The sequence below is a fragment of the Sinocyclocheilus grahami genome, unplaced genomic scaffold (genome assembly GCF_001515645.1).
Source record: "Sinocyclocheilus grahami isolate Dianchi unplaced genomic scaffold, SAMN03320097.WGS_v1.1 scaffold282.1, whole genome shotgun sequence".
Taxonomy (NCBI): Eukaryota; Metazoa; Chordata; class Actinopteri; order Cypriniformes; family Cyprinidae; genus Sinocyclocheilus; species Sinocyclocheilus grahami.
In genome coordinates, this window is record NW_015505461.1 from 1,047,749 (window position 1) to 1,064,271 (window position 16,523).

The 16,523-nt window shown below is 40.7% G+C and overlaps 1 protein-coding gene across 1 annotated transcript; it reads left to right on the forward strand.

The window, feature by feature from the left end:
* The first annotated feature begins 11,730 nt into the window (after positions 1–11,730).
* LOC107600361 (dihydroorotate dehydrogenase (quinone), mitochondrial-like) lies at positions 11,731–15,958 on the forward strand. Its single transcript, XM_016292233.1, has 4 exons — positions 11,731–11,874; positions 15,410–15,491; positions 15,631–15,790; positions 15,874–15,958. Exons 1-4 carry the CDS (start codon positions 11,731–11,733, stop codon positions 15,956–15,958), a joined length of 471 nt encoding a protein of 156 aa, XP_016147719.1.
* The last annotated feature ends 565 nt before the right edge of the window (positions 15,959–16,523 follow it).

Sequence of the window (16,523 nt, forward strand, 5' to 3'; positions counted from 1 at the left end):
CTTGGCATTAAATTACAGAAAACTAGTTGATGCTAGTTGACACCTTTCGTTCGTTTGACCAACTTAATCAGTCTCTGAATATTTCTTTCCTCTTTTGTACTGTACAGTCATGCAGTTTTTTTCTTCTTAAATTAATTTAACTTTATTAACTCCTGGATGATGATTTCATTTCATTTTAATGCCCAAATCCATGCTAGACTCTGAAATATTTAATCAACGTGTGTATAAAATTGAAACATTCAGTTTTGATTCATTTGGCCAATAACACAATCAATAACACTAGTAAAAAACATTAAACATACGCACAGTCCAGAGTGTTAATGGTGTGTACATTATTATGCCAAGTTAATTTTTTTTCCAAATTTTGATGTTTGCATGGGAAATGGACATTTCAGTGCCTAGTTTTTGATTGTACAATTTATTTATTTAGACCTCCGAGTCTGGGATTTGTGCTGGCCAGTCATGTTCTCTAAAATGTCACTGTGTGCTGGAAGATTTGGAAGACTGTAAGACTTGCCACTACGCATTAAAGGGGTCATATGATGCTGCTAAAAAAGAACATTATTTCGTGTATTTGGTGTAATGAAATGTGTTTATGCGGTTTAAGGTTCAAAAAACACATTATTTTCCACATACTGTACATTATTGTTTCTCCTCTATGCCCCTCCTTTCTGAAATGCGTAGATTTTTACAAAGCTCATCGGTCTGAAAAGCGAGGTGTGCTGTGATTGGCCAGCTATCCAGTGCGTTGTGATTGGCCGAATATCTCAAGCGTGAGACGGAAATGTTATGCCCCTCACCATATTGTGATGATGCCATTACAGAAGACCGGACCAACACCGATGGCACAGATGAGTCACCCTGATCCGTTCCAGGAGCTCGTAGACTCACTACGATGAGTTCTACGTTACCATCACCGGCATCACCACCCATCACCTCCTCCATCCCAACCAGCACTTCTTCGCCTACCATCATCGCTAGTCCCATGGCCCGACCAGCGCCCTACTCTGGCTTACAAGCTACCACCACTGAAACAGTTTACCAAGTCCAGTCGATAACTGGAACACCACTATGTCGTAGACATGTACGATATCGCGTGGGACCCATCACACTTCGTCTGGGCCTACTTCATTCTGAAGACATTCATCTTCTGGTTCTGGAGGGGTCTACTGCTGACATCATCTTAGGGCGCCCGTGGTTGCTAAAGCACAATCCGATTCTGTCCTGGAAGACGGGAGAAGTCCTGAAGTGGGGCAAGGATTGCTTCCCAGACTGCTTCCCCGTGACTCCATCACCATCTAAGAAACTCACAGAGGTCCTTCCAGTGAATTCAACCTCCATTGAGAGTCCCATCGAGAAGCAATCCATAGACATTCCAGCCTGCTATGCCCCCTTCAACGACGTGTTTTGCCCGAAACAAGCCGCCCACTTATCACCACATCGGCCATGGGACTGCGCCATAGATCTCATTCCGGGTGAGCCAGTGCCTCGGGGAAAAATCTATTCACTGTCGCTTCCTGAACAGAAGGCCATGGAGGAATACATCAAGGAGGCGCTGGGTCAAGGTTACATCCGTCCATCTAACTCCCCTGCTGCATCGAGCTTCGTGGCCAAGAAGGATGGAGGCTTGAGGCCCTGTATAGATTACCGAGCATTAAATAACATCACCATCAAGTTCCGATATCCTCTTCCCCTCGTCCCAAATGCCCTTGAACATCTCCGTGGGGCTACCGTCTTCACCAAGTTGGACCTCCGCAGTGCCTACAACCGTGATACGTGAAGGGGATGAATGGAAGACTGCCTTTGTGACCCCTACTGGCCACTACGAGTATCTGGTCATGCCCTATGGACTTGCCAATGCCCCCTCCGTATTCCAGGACTTCATGCATGAGGTGCTCCGGGAGTTTCTTCATCGATTCGTCATTATCTACATAGATGACATCCTCATCTACTCCCGGAGCCAGGCCGAGCATTGCCAGCACATTGAGGAGGTCCTCCAACGTCTGAGAGAGTACCACCTGTTCCTCAAGGCTGAAAAGTGCACCTTTCACCAAACCACGGTGCAATTCCTGGGGCATAACATTGATCGTACCGGTATCCAGATGGACGAGGGTAAGGTGGAAGCTATAACCTCCTGGCCAGAACCCACTACTATTAAGGAGCTCCAACGATTCCTCAGATTTGCCAACTTTTACCGTTACTTCATTCTATGCTACAGCAGGATCACCAGCCCACTCACAAACTTACTCCGAGGGAAACCCAAGTCTCTGTCCTGGACACCCGCGGCCTTGGAAGCTTTCTCCTCACTCAAGAGAGCCTTCACTAGCGCCCCACTCCTAGTCCATCCAGATCCCGACCTCCCATTCATCGTGGAAGTCGATGCCTCCACTACAGGAGTGGGGGCAGTGTTGTCCCAGCAGCAGGCGAACCCAGCCAGACTCCATCCATGTGCCTTCTTCTCTAGGAAGCTCAGCCTGGCGGAAAATAATTATGACATCGGCAACAGAGAACTACTTGCCATCAAGCTGGCCTTAGAGGAGTGGAGGCATTGGCTGGAGGGGGCAGCCTATCCATTCACCGTACTGACCGACCATAAAAATCTCCAGTATCTTCATGAGGCTAAATGTCTAAATCCCCGCCAAGCACGATGGGCATTATTCTTTACCAGGTTCAACTTTACCATTACTTATCGCCCTGGTCCCAGAAACGTCAAGGCAGACGCCTTGTCATGTATTCACAGTCATGTGGAAGGTCAAGAAGAACCGGAGAGTATCATCCCACCAAAGATGATCGTAAGTCCCATTGAATGGAATTCCCCTTCAGTGGCCTCAAACACGGCTCCCAACAATCCGCCGGGCTGTCCTCCAGGATGCCAGTATGTACCACGAACACAACGCACCCCACTGATTCACTCCTCTCGGGGCACTGGCCACCGAGGGGCCAACAACACCCTCGCGCCCAACAAGCCGCCGGGCTGTCCTCCAGGATGCCAGTATGTACCACGAACACAACGCACCCCACTGATTCACTCCTCTCGGGGCACTGGCCACCGAGGGGCCAACAACACCCTCTCGCTGCTACAAGATCACTTCTGGTGGCCCAATATGGCAAGGGACGTGATTGACTTGTGCAAGGATGACCAGACTGAGCAATTGTCCAAAAGCCCGTGCCACTTACCATCTGGCAAACTCCTTTCTCTACCAGTGCCAAATCGCCCCGGTCACACCTAGGAGTAGACTTTGTCACGGACCTGCCACCCTCTGAAGGTAACACATGCATCCTGGTAATAGTTGATCGTTTCACAAAGTCATGTCGCCTTCTGCCCCTTAGAGGTCTCCCCACTGCACTGGAAACGGCTGAGCTTCTCTTTAACAAGGTCTTCCGCTATTATGGCATTCCCGAAGACATCGTCTCAGACCGGGGACCTCAGTTTATTTCAAAGGTATGGAATGCTTTTTTCAAACTCCTAGGTGTTACCCGTAAGCCTCTCGTCCGGATATCATCCAGAGTCGAATGGTCAAACGGAGAGGAAGATTCAAGAGGTGGGGCGATTCCTGCGAACCTTCTGCCATGGCCACCAGGATTCCTGGAACCAGTTCCTGGGCTGGGCCGAGTACGCCCAGAATTCCCTGTGACAGCCTTCTACTGGTCTCACTCCCTTCCAGTGCTTGCTCGGGTTCCAGCCTCCATTGTTCCCCTGGTCCGGGGAACCTTCTGACGTTCCGGCAGTTAACTACTGGGTCTGGGACACTGCTCACCACCATCTCCAACGGGCAGTGCGCAGGCAGAAGACGGCCGCGGACCTTCGAAGAGCTGAAACACCTACCTATCAACCAGGTCAGAAGGTATGGCTGTCAACTCAGGACATCAGACTGCGCCTGCCCTGTAGAAAGCTCAGTCCCAGATTTGTTGGCCCCTTCACCATCCTGGAACAATTAAACCCGGTCACCTACAAACTCCAACTCCCCTCACAGTACAGAATTCATCCCACGTTCCACGTATCTCTGCTCAAACCTCACCATGAACCTGTCTCTCTCCCCACAGAACCTGGCCAGATAGAGGAACCCCCTCTTCCCTTGATCCTGGATGAGGGGTCAGTCTACAAAGTGAAGGAAATTCTGCAGTCCCGGCGCCGTGGTGGTCAGCTGGAATACCTCGTAGACTGGGAAGGATATGGACCCGAGGAACGCTCATGGGTATCTAGGACCAATATATTGGACCCCGCCTTAATGTCGGAGTTCTATGTTGCCCATCCTGATCAGCCGGCACCTCGGGGCAGAGGTTGACCACCACGACGTCTGGGTTTTCGGCCCTCAGGAGCGGGCCGTGGAGAGGGGGTACTGTAACAGATCGGCCAGGCTCCACCACCACCCAATCACAATGATCCCTCTCACCTGAGTTCTGAGCACCTGCACCTGTCACTAATCAAGCACCTCATCAACCAGCCTGCATAAAAGCACACACCTCAGACACCCTCATTGTCGGGTCTCGTATACAAGTAGAGGACTCAATGACTTTGCTACTGCTTCCATTTGAATACTTCCTGCATTACTTACCTCCTGTGTTCCTCCTAGTGTCTCCTCATCTCCAAGTGTCTCCTGTTCCTCCTAGTTCCCGGATCGCTGAGGTGTGTGCTCCTCCTGTGTGCATTTCAGCTCCTGTAAAGACAAAGACTCTGATTATTCCACTCGTCATATCCTTTGAACTGTTCTACGAACTATTCACTCACCATCTCATCATCTGGATCCTACACCCGTACTCTCTGTGACCTAATAAAACTGTTTGTAAATACTAACCTATTGCGTCAGACCTCTTCCATTACACTTATACTGTCTTTTTATGCGTTGTGTTGCATCGCGCCACGTAAACACAAAACCATGTCTGAATTTGTGATCGGAAAAATGACAAACAACAAGCCCTACTCTACACTGCCCAAAAAACTCGCTTTAAATATATAAAATATAAAAACTCTTTAAATATAAAAAACGTACTTACAGTCTTTGAGTCAGAACAGCCGGCATTGTAGTCTAACGTTACTCTCCCAGGATCAGGAAACAGTCCTCCATAAAATGTGCTGCACACATCTGAATATTTGGGTTGAAGTGTTCTGGAAGAGTGTTGTAAATACAACTTAACCACTGATTTCTAGTCGTGTCCATTTTTGGAAGGCCAAACAAAGTAGTTTCGCTTTCACAACGAAACAGCGTCACACACGGCGGCCTGCAGTGAGCAGAGGCCGGGGGCTAGCGTGAGGAAAGGCCGGAGGGTTAGAGTGAGCAGAGGCGGGTGGGCTTGAGAACAGCATGTCCGGCGATTTCGATGAAGGAGCGTCCGGAAGGACATGTGACAACTCCGGGCTGGACTCTGCTTCGTCCACGGTGAAAGCCGATCCGGCGATCCACAGCGTAAAGTTGTAGTATTTCCTCAGCAACCAGCACGGATTAGCTCCAGGCATGATGAAGCAGATATCATCCTCTTTTGGAAGACCAAACAAAGTAGTTTCGCTTTCACAACGACTCACACAGCGTTTTTACGACATGGCGGCGGCAACAACAAAACTACAGCGAGAATAAAAGTCACGCCTTCTTTCTTTGTGTGAACATTTGGGCGGCGTTATGCAAATCTTCACCCACAGTGAAATCTTCATCACATAGCGACGTAGATATGTGGGGACGTGTTAGAACGAGCCGTTTTAGGTAGGCGTGGCTGACTCTTAACTTTTATAAAGAATATCTCTTTGGATTTCAGACTTTAGTCTTTGCAACTTTACAGATCTTCTTTATGCACCAAGAGCTTGTAACACTCCAAAGAGAAAGGAAAATTTGAAATCGTATCATATGACCCCTTTAATATATATTTTTGCTTTAATTGCAGAGTGGTTTTCCATATACTTGGCCATGTAGTGTATGCTTATTATATTGGGATAGGTAATTTAAAAACCTGAAGGAAATTCTGCAGTCCCGGCGCCGTGGTGGTCAGCTGGAATACCTCGTAGACTGGGAAGGATATGGACCCGAGGAACGCTCATGGGTATCTAGGACCAATATATTGGACCCCGCCTTAATGTCGGAGTTCTATGTTGCCCATCCTGATCAGCCGGCACCTCGGGGCAGAGGTTGACCACCACGACGTCTGGGTTTTCGGCCCTCAGGAGCGGGCCGTGGAGAGGGGGTACTGTAACAGATCGGCCAGGCTCCACCACCACCCAATCACAATGATCCCTCTCACCTGAGTTCTGAGCACCTGCACCTGTCACTAATCAAGCACCTCATCAACCAGCCTGCATAAAAGCACACACCTCAGACACCCTCATTGTCGGGTCTCGTATACAAGTAGAGGACTCAATGACTTTGCTACTGCTTCCATTTGAATACTTCCTGCATTACTTACCTCCTGTGTTCCTCCTAGTGTCTCCTCATCTCCAAGTGTCTCCTGTTCCTCCTAGTTCCCGGATCGCTGAGGTGTGTGCTCCTCCTGTGTGCATTTCAGCTCCTGTAAAGACAAAGACTCTGATTATTCCACTCGTCATATCCTTTGAACTGTTCTACGAACTATTCACTCACCATCTCATCATCTGGATCCTACACCCGTACTCTCTGTGACCTAATAAAACTGTTTGTAAATACTAACCTATTGCGTCAGACCTCTTCCATTACACTTATACTGTCTTTTTATGCGTTGTGTTGCATCGCGCCACGTAAACACAAAACCATGTCTGAATTTGTGATCGGAAAAATGACAAACAACAAGCCCTACTCTACACTGCCCAAAAAACTCGCTTTAAATATATAAAATATAAAAACTCTTTAAATATAAAAAACGTACTTACAGTCTTTGAGTCAGAACAGCCGGCATTGTAGTCTAACGTTACTCTCCCAGGATCAGGAAACAGTCCTCCATCCACAGTGAAATCTTCATCACATAGCGACGTAGATATGTGGGGACGTGTTAGAACGAGCCGTTTTAGGTAGGCGTGGCTGACTCTTAACTTTTATAAAGAATATCTCTTTGGATTTCAGACTTTAGTCTTTGCAACTTTACAGATCTTCTTTATGCACCAAGAGCTTGTAACACTCCAAAGAGAAAGGAAAATTTGAAATCGTATCATATGACCCCTTTAATATATATTTTTGCTTTAATTGCAGAGTGGTTTTCCATATACTTGGCCATGTAGTGTATGCTTATTATATTGGGATAGGTAATTTAAAAACCTCTATTGATTTACCACTTTTAGTTGGTCAGGACATTGTGGCACTGTTTAATATTTTAGGCGAAGTTAAATTTTATTTTGTTTTTTCACATTTATTTCCATCAGGAAGTGCATGCGATGGGTCACAAGTTCCAGAACCCAGTTGTGTTAGCAGCAGGCTTTGACAAGCACGGCGAGTCAGTGGATGGCCTCTATAGACTGGGTTTTGGTTTTGTGGAGGTGGGAACTGCAACAACAAAGGCATAGGATGGAAACCCAAACCACGTGTCTTTAAACTGGAGTCAGACTAAGCCATCATTAACAGGTATAGCTACATTTTCGCTGCAAAGACAGACTTACCATGGTATGTCTCCAAGCTCTCAGAATATAATTTTGATGGCTATTTTGACCCTTTAAAGCAGTATTTTGCAGCCTTTGTCTTTGGTACCTTTGGGTTGTCTTTAGCCACCTCAGTAAAGCCACTTTAGTAAGGTTCACATTCCTCTTCATCTGGTGCTGCACATACAGTATTTAGCATAAATGAGTACACCCCCTCTGAATGAATCAATTATTATTTACTTAAAGACATATTAGGATTATTTGGAGATGTAATTTTCAAGCAAGTCTGCTTGATCAGTTACCAAAAAGCATTTCAGAATTATTCAGGAAAATAAGATTTTCTTATCAAAGTGATAATAAGTACACCCTCCTGAAAGTTAAGTAATAAAACTAATACATTCTTTTTTTATTTTGTATAATATTACTTCTTTATTTAAGATGCAAATAATATATTGCAAGTTAAAGGCAGTTTTTGACCACGAGATAAGTATGTTGAACCAAAACATTTAAAGAGGAGTAATTTCTTGGCAATTAAAGGTGTTACATAGCCCACTGAATCATTCTCAGATTTAATGCTGACAACAATGGAACCAGTTTAGAGAGAACTGTTAGGATACTTATTTCTTTGGAGAAAAGTAACACAGAAATAAAAAAAATGGACTTGTGACAAGGTCCTTGAAATAAATCAGACCTTCATTTTAAGCTTTAATTTCATGGAGTGATTTTGATAAGAATAGAGAAGGAGAAATACCAATCAAGTATCAGAGCCAACAAAAGCTATGAAAAGAGCGATTTGTTTCATGTTAAACATTAAGATGCAGAAGTATAAAATACATGGTTGTTGTTCACACTGGAACTACCTACTGTAGCCAAAGCACAATAACCTCAATTGGTCTTTTTCAAGGCCCATATTTACAAAATTCTGGGAATCCTTACTATACCAAGTGAATCATTTTGGATCTAACAGCACTTGTGGAGTGCAGTGAGAAGTGCCTGGTTCTCACAATGAAGTTCGGTGGTAGTAAAGCACTTACAAAAGTTTGTATGAGTGCTGATGGTGTAAGAGAGTTTTGCTTTACCGATGCTGTCATGAATTCACACACCACTGTGTGATGTAATTCAAAAACTTCTCACTTCTCATTCCCTGCATAGCTGGGCTTTTTTTTTTTCAGCATGACAATGACTATATACATTCTCCAAAGGTGAAAAAGTGTGGACAAGTACACTACCAGTCAAAAGTTTTTGAGCAGTAAGATTTGTAATGTGTTTTAAAGAATTCTCTTCTGCTCACCAAGCCTGCATTTATTTGATCCAAAATACAGCAAAAGCAGTAATATTGTGAAATATTTTTACTGTATAAAATAACTGCTTTCTATTTGAATATATTTTAAAATGTAATTTATTCTTGTGATTTAAAAGCTGATTTTTTTAGCATCATTACTCCAGTCTTCAGTGTCACATGATCTATCAGAAATCATTCTAATATTCTGATTTGCTACTCAAAAAACATTTATTATTATTACTAATAATATTTTAAAAAATAATAATTGTCAGGATTCTTTGATGAATAAAAAGATCCAAAGAACAGCATTTATCTGAAATAAAAAGCTTTTGTAACATTATACACTATACCTTGGAGCTTGGAGTCAGATTTTTTTTTAATTATAAAAATTAATACTTTTATTTAGCAAGGATGCTTTAAATTGATCAAAAGTGATGATAAAGACATTTATAATGTTACAAAATATTTCTATTTCAGATAAATGCTGTTCTTCTGAACTTTCTATTCATCAAAGAACCTGAAGAAATTCTACTCAGCTGTTTTCAACATAATAAAAATAATAAAATGTTTTTTGAGCAGCAAATCAGAATATTAGAATGATTTCTGATAGATCATGTGACACTGAAGACTGGAGTAATTATGCTAAAAAAATCAGCTTTGAAATCACAAGAATTTGGAGAATGTATATAGTCATTGTCAGGCTGAAAAAATGGCCAACTACGCAGGGAACGAGAAGCAATTCAATTCAAAAGTTTTTGAATTACATTACATTACACAGTGGTGTGTGAATTCATGACAGCATTGGTAAAGCAAAACTCCCTCACACCATCAGCACTCATACAACTCATAAAACTTTTGACTGGTAGTGTATTTCACCCAACTCTTGAGCACCTGCGGGGGATTTTGTAGAGGCAGTTGAGCAACATTCCCCATTAAAGACCAGGGCATTTAAGGAAGTCCTCCTCCAGGAGTTAAACAGGACAGATGTGACAATTTGTCGGGAACTTGTACACTCAATGCCAGGAAGGGTCAGAGTAGAATACTCTCTACGCTGCTATATATACTTTATACTAGTATAAAGTTATGAAGGCCTAAGTGCTAGAATATGGCACGTTTGTTGAATTTTATCTAGGGTGTACTGCTTTCTTTGACCCTTTGTTTAAACAAATATTGGTTAATTTACTTAATTTTCATATATTAATGACATTTTCTCTGTTTTTATTAAGTATATGATTAATACATTTCAATTTTGCCATCTTTTATTGAATTGTCTTTGGGATCATTAAGAAAAAAAGATGGGTGTTCAGAGGGGTGTATGCATTTATGCCAAGTACTGTACTATATTCTAATATTAGTATAATCCATGATTTATAGAATAAATTATAGAACCTAACACAGCACTCTTTTCTTTTCTTTTCTTTCCTTTCTTTTCTTTTCTAAGGAACTAAACATTTTAACTATTAAAAGTTGGTAAAAGATTGCACAATTTTGAGTTAGATGGTAGTAGCATCTCTCAGTCACACAGTGTTTCTTTTCACCATGGAGAATATGCAAATGAGGTGCAGACGAGCCAGCTTCTCCTGAAGGAGGCTTCCAGTTTAGCATTCAGTCATGCACTTTGCTTCAGTATAGCTTTAGTATAGTTGTTATCTGTCCAATGATTACAGTTACAGTTTTTGTTTTTAAAATATTTGTTAAACTTCTGAAAAACCACTACACATTACCCGTGATACATGCTTTTTGTTTATACTCAGTGAAAGTGAATTTTGTTCCAAATGGAAAATATTTGAATAAGTATATTGTTTTTTCCATGAATCTGCTTGGACTTAATCCGAATTTCTGGCTGGACAAGGTTTTCTATTTTATAAGTGAATAACAAAAAGAATGTTTTTGGTCTGTTGAATTTGCTGACGTAACATTAAACAATAAAAATATAATTGATATCAGTCGCACACCAATATCGTCAGCCAGTGTTGTGTACACGTTCTTCACAGGCAGTCAAACAAGGGTGGAGTCCCTCCGGATACAGTAAATTAGTGGCGTTTGTCCATGTTGCAGGTTTTGAATGCCAAATCCTGCTCGCCATTTGAAAGTTGAAGTTTGGACTTTCTCTTTCAAAATGCTTTTGATTTGAACAAACCTCTAACATACATATGAAACTGTAGCATCACTACAGTTTATGCTACGGACATGAATGATGGTTTCAGTTGTGTTAATTTTATAATCAATTGTAAAAAGACCCATAGACTTAAACTGATGGAGGGATCAATAAGCAACCACCTAGAAAACTTTGGTAACCATCCAGAAAACCTTAGTGACTCTTCAGAAAATGGGGGGTGAGGGTCAGTTCACTTACCTGATATTTAATAGCTGATACATAAATATTGTAGTAGTGCCATGGTACAATAAAGTTGTCAGATGGAAATGCAATGGTTTCGTCATGATTATCAGACCGAAGTATAATGGTATTTACATGATACTGCAATGAATTCCATCTGCCATTCCGGTGTGTCCACAAACCATGGTAATACCATGGTACTTCTTTTCTAAATGTCAAATACTTTTGTATAGTGTAAATATTTGACTAATAATTTATATGTTAAGTATGTGCAATCAGAACTAACAAAAGGTAAATAATATACACAAAACTTCCTATTTTTAGTCACATTTACCATGAAGGCAGCAGGTTTATGTGGGGAACTGGGGATAAGTTTCCATTTTTTATTTTTTCTCAAGACTGTGAACATATCTTTACATAACATAATTTCCCTTAATGCCTTGGAAATAAGACATTTAGTGCTTTTTCCTACTTATTTGAATACGTCTGTTCAGCTGTGCCAGGAAAAGTCCCACTGCCCTCTAACAGTATAAATTTCCAATATCAGCAGGTAAACCTCTTGGTATCAATCTTGGGAAGAACATGTATTCTACAGATGCGGTGTCAGATTATGAGGAGGGAGTGCGGACACTGGGCCCTCTCGCTGACTACCTAGTAGTGAATGTTAGCAGCCCTGGCCTTAGAGACCTACAGGGCAAGGAAGAACTGCGCCACCTTCTGGACAAGGTAGTTCATTATTCCAGTGTTGAAGGCATATTTTAATTGGCATGGGCAATACCACACTTTTTAAAATTTTATACAGATACAATACCGATACTTTTTGATACAATTTTAACGACACCTTACCAATACTGATTATTTCTTAAATGGGTATGTGAAATTTCAAAATAAAGTTAACATTAATAACAAATGTAGCACAAAAGCAAATATGGGCACAATTAAATAAAAAAATCTCAACCAATAGGTGTAAAAATACTATTGTATTTTACAGAAATGTTGTGATTAAATAATAGTGAAATAATATATTTTAATATAAATATGAATCGAATAAACTAGAATAACATGTATCATATATCATTGCATCTTGCTTTATATTTTTCTACAAGTGAAAAGTAGCACCTCACCAAACTACGTTTACTTTCTGCCATTCTGTCCATCTCTCTCAGTATAATGTTTACATACATGTGACATAATGATAATAATCTCTTTCTGTTCGTACATTATATCATGATGGTATATGAAATCATCTGCTATAATATAATGAAAACTTTTCGCTTGAAACTAATTTTATTTTGTGAAAATTAGGGCTGGGTTTTGACACAAATTTCATTATTCAATTCGATTCTCATTCACAAGCTTTCGATTCGATTCGATTACCGATTCGATTCGATTCGATTCAATATCGATTATTTTGGATATAGGCTATATCAGGTACAGTACATGCCAAATTTTCTCAAGGAACAAAATCTCTCAACTAATGCTGTAAAATATACATGAGAGTCAGCTCATTACTGAAGGTTAAAATTTACTAATTTGTTAAAATTACACTTAATGAAGTTTTTAAAATAATAAAGTTACAATTACGTAATAATATTTCTACTTCAATTAGTTTTTTTTTTAAATATAAACATAAAGGGGCCTGTCATAAAAACTTGATGGATTTATTCAAACATAAATTAAACATTGAAGAACAGTAAAAAATTATAATGAATATGTTATAAAATGCCCCTATCTACAGTTTATTTTTCTATCTGACTAATGAGTTTATAGTCACCGAATATGTTTTTTTCTGAGGTAAATGTGCCATTACCTGACATTGTTTACAAGCCGTTATTGACGTCTTTGCGCAGCTGAAACACTGATTGAGCGATAACATGAGACAGGATACGGCTTGTAAAATTGTACTCTTTCTTTTAACTTACCTTCGGATATTTATTTTGTGCTGAAACTGGTATTAATGTGGAGGAGATGATCAGTTCACGTGCGCTATGCGCTGCCACATCTGTTGAACTGAGGCGCTATAGCGCGCGATCTATCACTCCACATTAAACAGCGCTAAAACGGCATTTATTGTTTGAATACAGCAATACAATGGACAGAATTTGAAATCTGAGACTTTGTTTCATATTAAAAGTACCAAAGCACAATGCTTATTGCGATATATTGGTTGGGAAGTGCCCTTCAACATTCCGTCCATTAACTGAAAACAGGCTAGACTAATCGATTCTTAGGATGTAAGAATTGATATCGTTCCGTAAAAATGATAATCGATTAATATTGAGATATCGATATTTTTGACCCAGGCCTAGTGAAAATACATGGCTACTTCTGAATGGCCATCAATGAAGAAAGATGCCAATAATCCGGGCTGTCCTTGGGGGTGCAACTGGTGCGGTTGCACCGGACCCCGCGGCGAATGGACCGAGGGCCAACCACCACAACCCCCCACCCCCGGAACGCGATAACGCGATCGCCGAGGGGGGCCCCACTACCTTGCACCGGGCCCCGCGTCAGCTAAGGACGGCCCTGCCAATAATGATGGGATGATGGGTTAACCATAGTTCCCTTCACCAGGGACTACTGGTCAGCCTCTGGCAAGGTTACCACATGCAGATTTGGTGAGATGGTCCCTCCAGTGTTTTGAAAGAAGATGGGGAAGGCTTGCACCACTTACACTACAGCTTATTTTAAGATAGAACGACAAGCATAGACAGATGGAATGGGGTGGAATTACATAAGTGCAAGTTGGCCATGTTTTCCCTTCCATGGGATCTTCTGGCGATCTGAGAAAAGTTCCATCCATTATGTATGACTTGATTATTCTGCTGAAATAAAATATTAAGTTAAGGCTGTGAATCTCAATGACAAATCATCCATCAGCACAGATATGATAGGGGTGGGAAAATGCATTCAACATGGAAAAAATGAAAATTCAATGCATTCTTGGAATTTAATAATCACTATCAAATTTTTCCATTTTCTAAATAAAATGTGTTGGTTGATTCGTGCTTGCCTGATTAGAAGTCGCCACTACAATACTAAGGTCTAATGCTGTAAAATATACATGAGAGTCAGCTCATTACTGAAGGTTAAAATTTACTAATTTGTTAAAATTACACTTAATGAAGTTTTTAAAATAATAAAGTTACAATTACGTAATAATATTTCTACTTCAATTAGTTTTTTTATTAAATATAAACATAAAGGGCCTGTCATAAAAACTTGATGGATTTATTCAAACATAAATTAAACATTGAAGAACAGTAAAAAATTATAATGAATATGTTATAAAATGCCCCTATCTACAGTTTATTTTTCTATCTGACTAATGAGTTTATAGTCACCGAATATGTTTTTTTCTGAGGTAAATGTGCCATTACCTGACATTGTTTACAAGCCGTTATTGACGTCTTTGCGCAGCTGAAACACTGATTGAGCGATAACATGAGACAGGATACGGCTTGTAAAATTGTACTCTTTCTTTTAACTTACCTTCGGATATTTATTTTGTGCTGAAACTGGTATTAATGTGGAGGAGATGATCAGTTCACGTGCGCTATGCGCTGCCACATCTGTTGAACTGAGGCGCTATAGCGCGCGATCTATCACTCCACATTAAACAGCGCTAAAACGGCATTTATTGTTTGAATACAGCAATACAATGGACAGAATTTGAAATCTGAGACTTTGTTTCATATTAAAAGTACCAAAGCACAATGCTTATTGCGATATATTGGTTGGGAAGTGCCCTTCAACATTCCGTCCATTAACTGAAAACAGGCTAGACTAATCGATTCTTAGGATGTAAGAATTGATATCGTTCCGTAAAAATGATAATCGATTAATATTGAGATATCGATATTTTTGACCCAGGCCTAGTGAAAATACATGGCTACTTCTGAATGGCCATCAATGAAGAAAGATGCCAATAATCCGGGCTGTCCTTGGGGGTGCAACTGGTGCGGTTGCACCGGACCCCGCGGCGAATGGACCGAGGGCCAACCACCACAACCCCCCACCCCCGGAACGCGATCGCGAACAGACCGAGGGGGGCCCCACTACCTTGCACCGGGCCCCGCGTCAGCTAAGGACGGCCCTGCCAATAATGATGGGTATCTGTGAAAGCTAACCAGCCAAACCTTGGCATGGTCTCAAAGTTTATAGAACATGAAGTCATAGCAGTAACAAAGTAAAAAAAGAAGTGTTATTAAAAGGAATTGCTGTTTAAAGTGTTTAATACATTTATATACTGCATGAAAAACATGAAATAGGGGGTCTCAGTGGTCAGCCTCTGAAAGAGCTGTCCACTCAAACAGTACGAGAGATGTACACGTTGAAGCAAGGTATGCTTAAATGTTAAAAGGCCAAAGCCTTGTTTTTATTTTTACACATTTCATTTGTATTTGGTATTTGGACTGATCGATTGAAATATACAAAGTGAATTTGGTTTATAAGGAAATAAGCTTTTGTGTGAGTTTGTAGGGAAGTTACCCATTGTTGGAGTTAGTGGAGTGGCCAGCGGACAGGATACCCTAGATAAGATTCGTGCAGGAGCCTCTCTGGTGCAGCTCTACACGGCTCTAGTATACCAGGGTCCGCCTGTAGTCAACAAGATCAAAAGTGAACTAGATGATGCTTTAAAGTGAGTATACCAATGTTTTTCCTAGGTATTAAGAAACATAAAGGTATTAAACACATTTGTTCCTGTTTTGTTTCCTTTTTTAGGGCACAAGGTTTTACATGTGTAGCAGAGGCAATAGGTGCTGATCATAGATCAACAGAGAAAACTAAAACCACAGACCTAAAATGAAGGCTCACTTCAAATGTGATGTGTTTGTCAGAGAGTTTGGCCCCTCACAATGCTTAACATTCTGCATTTACTGTTGCACATTAATGGTCTCATTTCACATTTTCTTTTAAGCATAGTTTTGGAGTCATTCATTTACAATACTGGAATCTCTTATATAAAAATGTATTGAGTTTTAGGCATGCTATGGTGACATGTAAATTAATTCCTGGTAATGTTAAAATGCTGCAAACACGAGTGGCTTACATATCTGATATTTTATGCATGAGTTTAAGAAATATATGAATTTGAATTAATGTTGTGTATTGCTTAAGATTTGTATATAGAATGTAAACTAATCACAGTGGTAATGCATTTGATTTCATTACATTTTGGAACTTTTGATATACATGATTTCCAAAGGATGAGTTTTATTATGTTTGTTGTATCTAACTCTTGTCTCTAGACTGTGCCTTTTCTAAATCCATGATATAAACTCTCAACCTCACTCTGTGACATACAATTAAATTTAACTGTAACTTGTAATGTTTCTGGAAAAATGTTTAAAATGTTTAAAAACTCACATGGG

Excerpts from the sequence above, each read along its gene's own strand:
- LOC107600361 (XM_016292233.1), top strand. The coding sequence starts at position 11,731 with ATGTATTCTACAGATGCGGTGTCAGATTATGAGGAGGGAGTGCGGACA. Across the intron at positions 11,875-15,409 it reads TGCGCCACCTTCTGGACAAG|CATGAAATAGGGGGTCTCAG; the intron begins GTAGTTCATTAT and ends CTGCATGAAAAA. Across the intron at positions 15,791-15,873 it reads GAACTAGATGATGCTTTAAA|GGCACAAGGTTTTACATGTG; the intron begins GTGAGTATACCA and ends TTCCTTTTTTAG.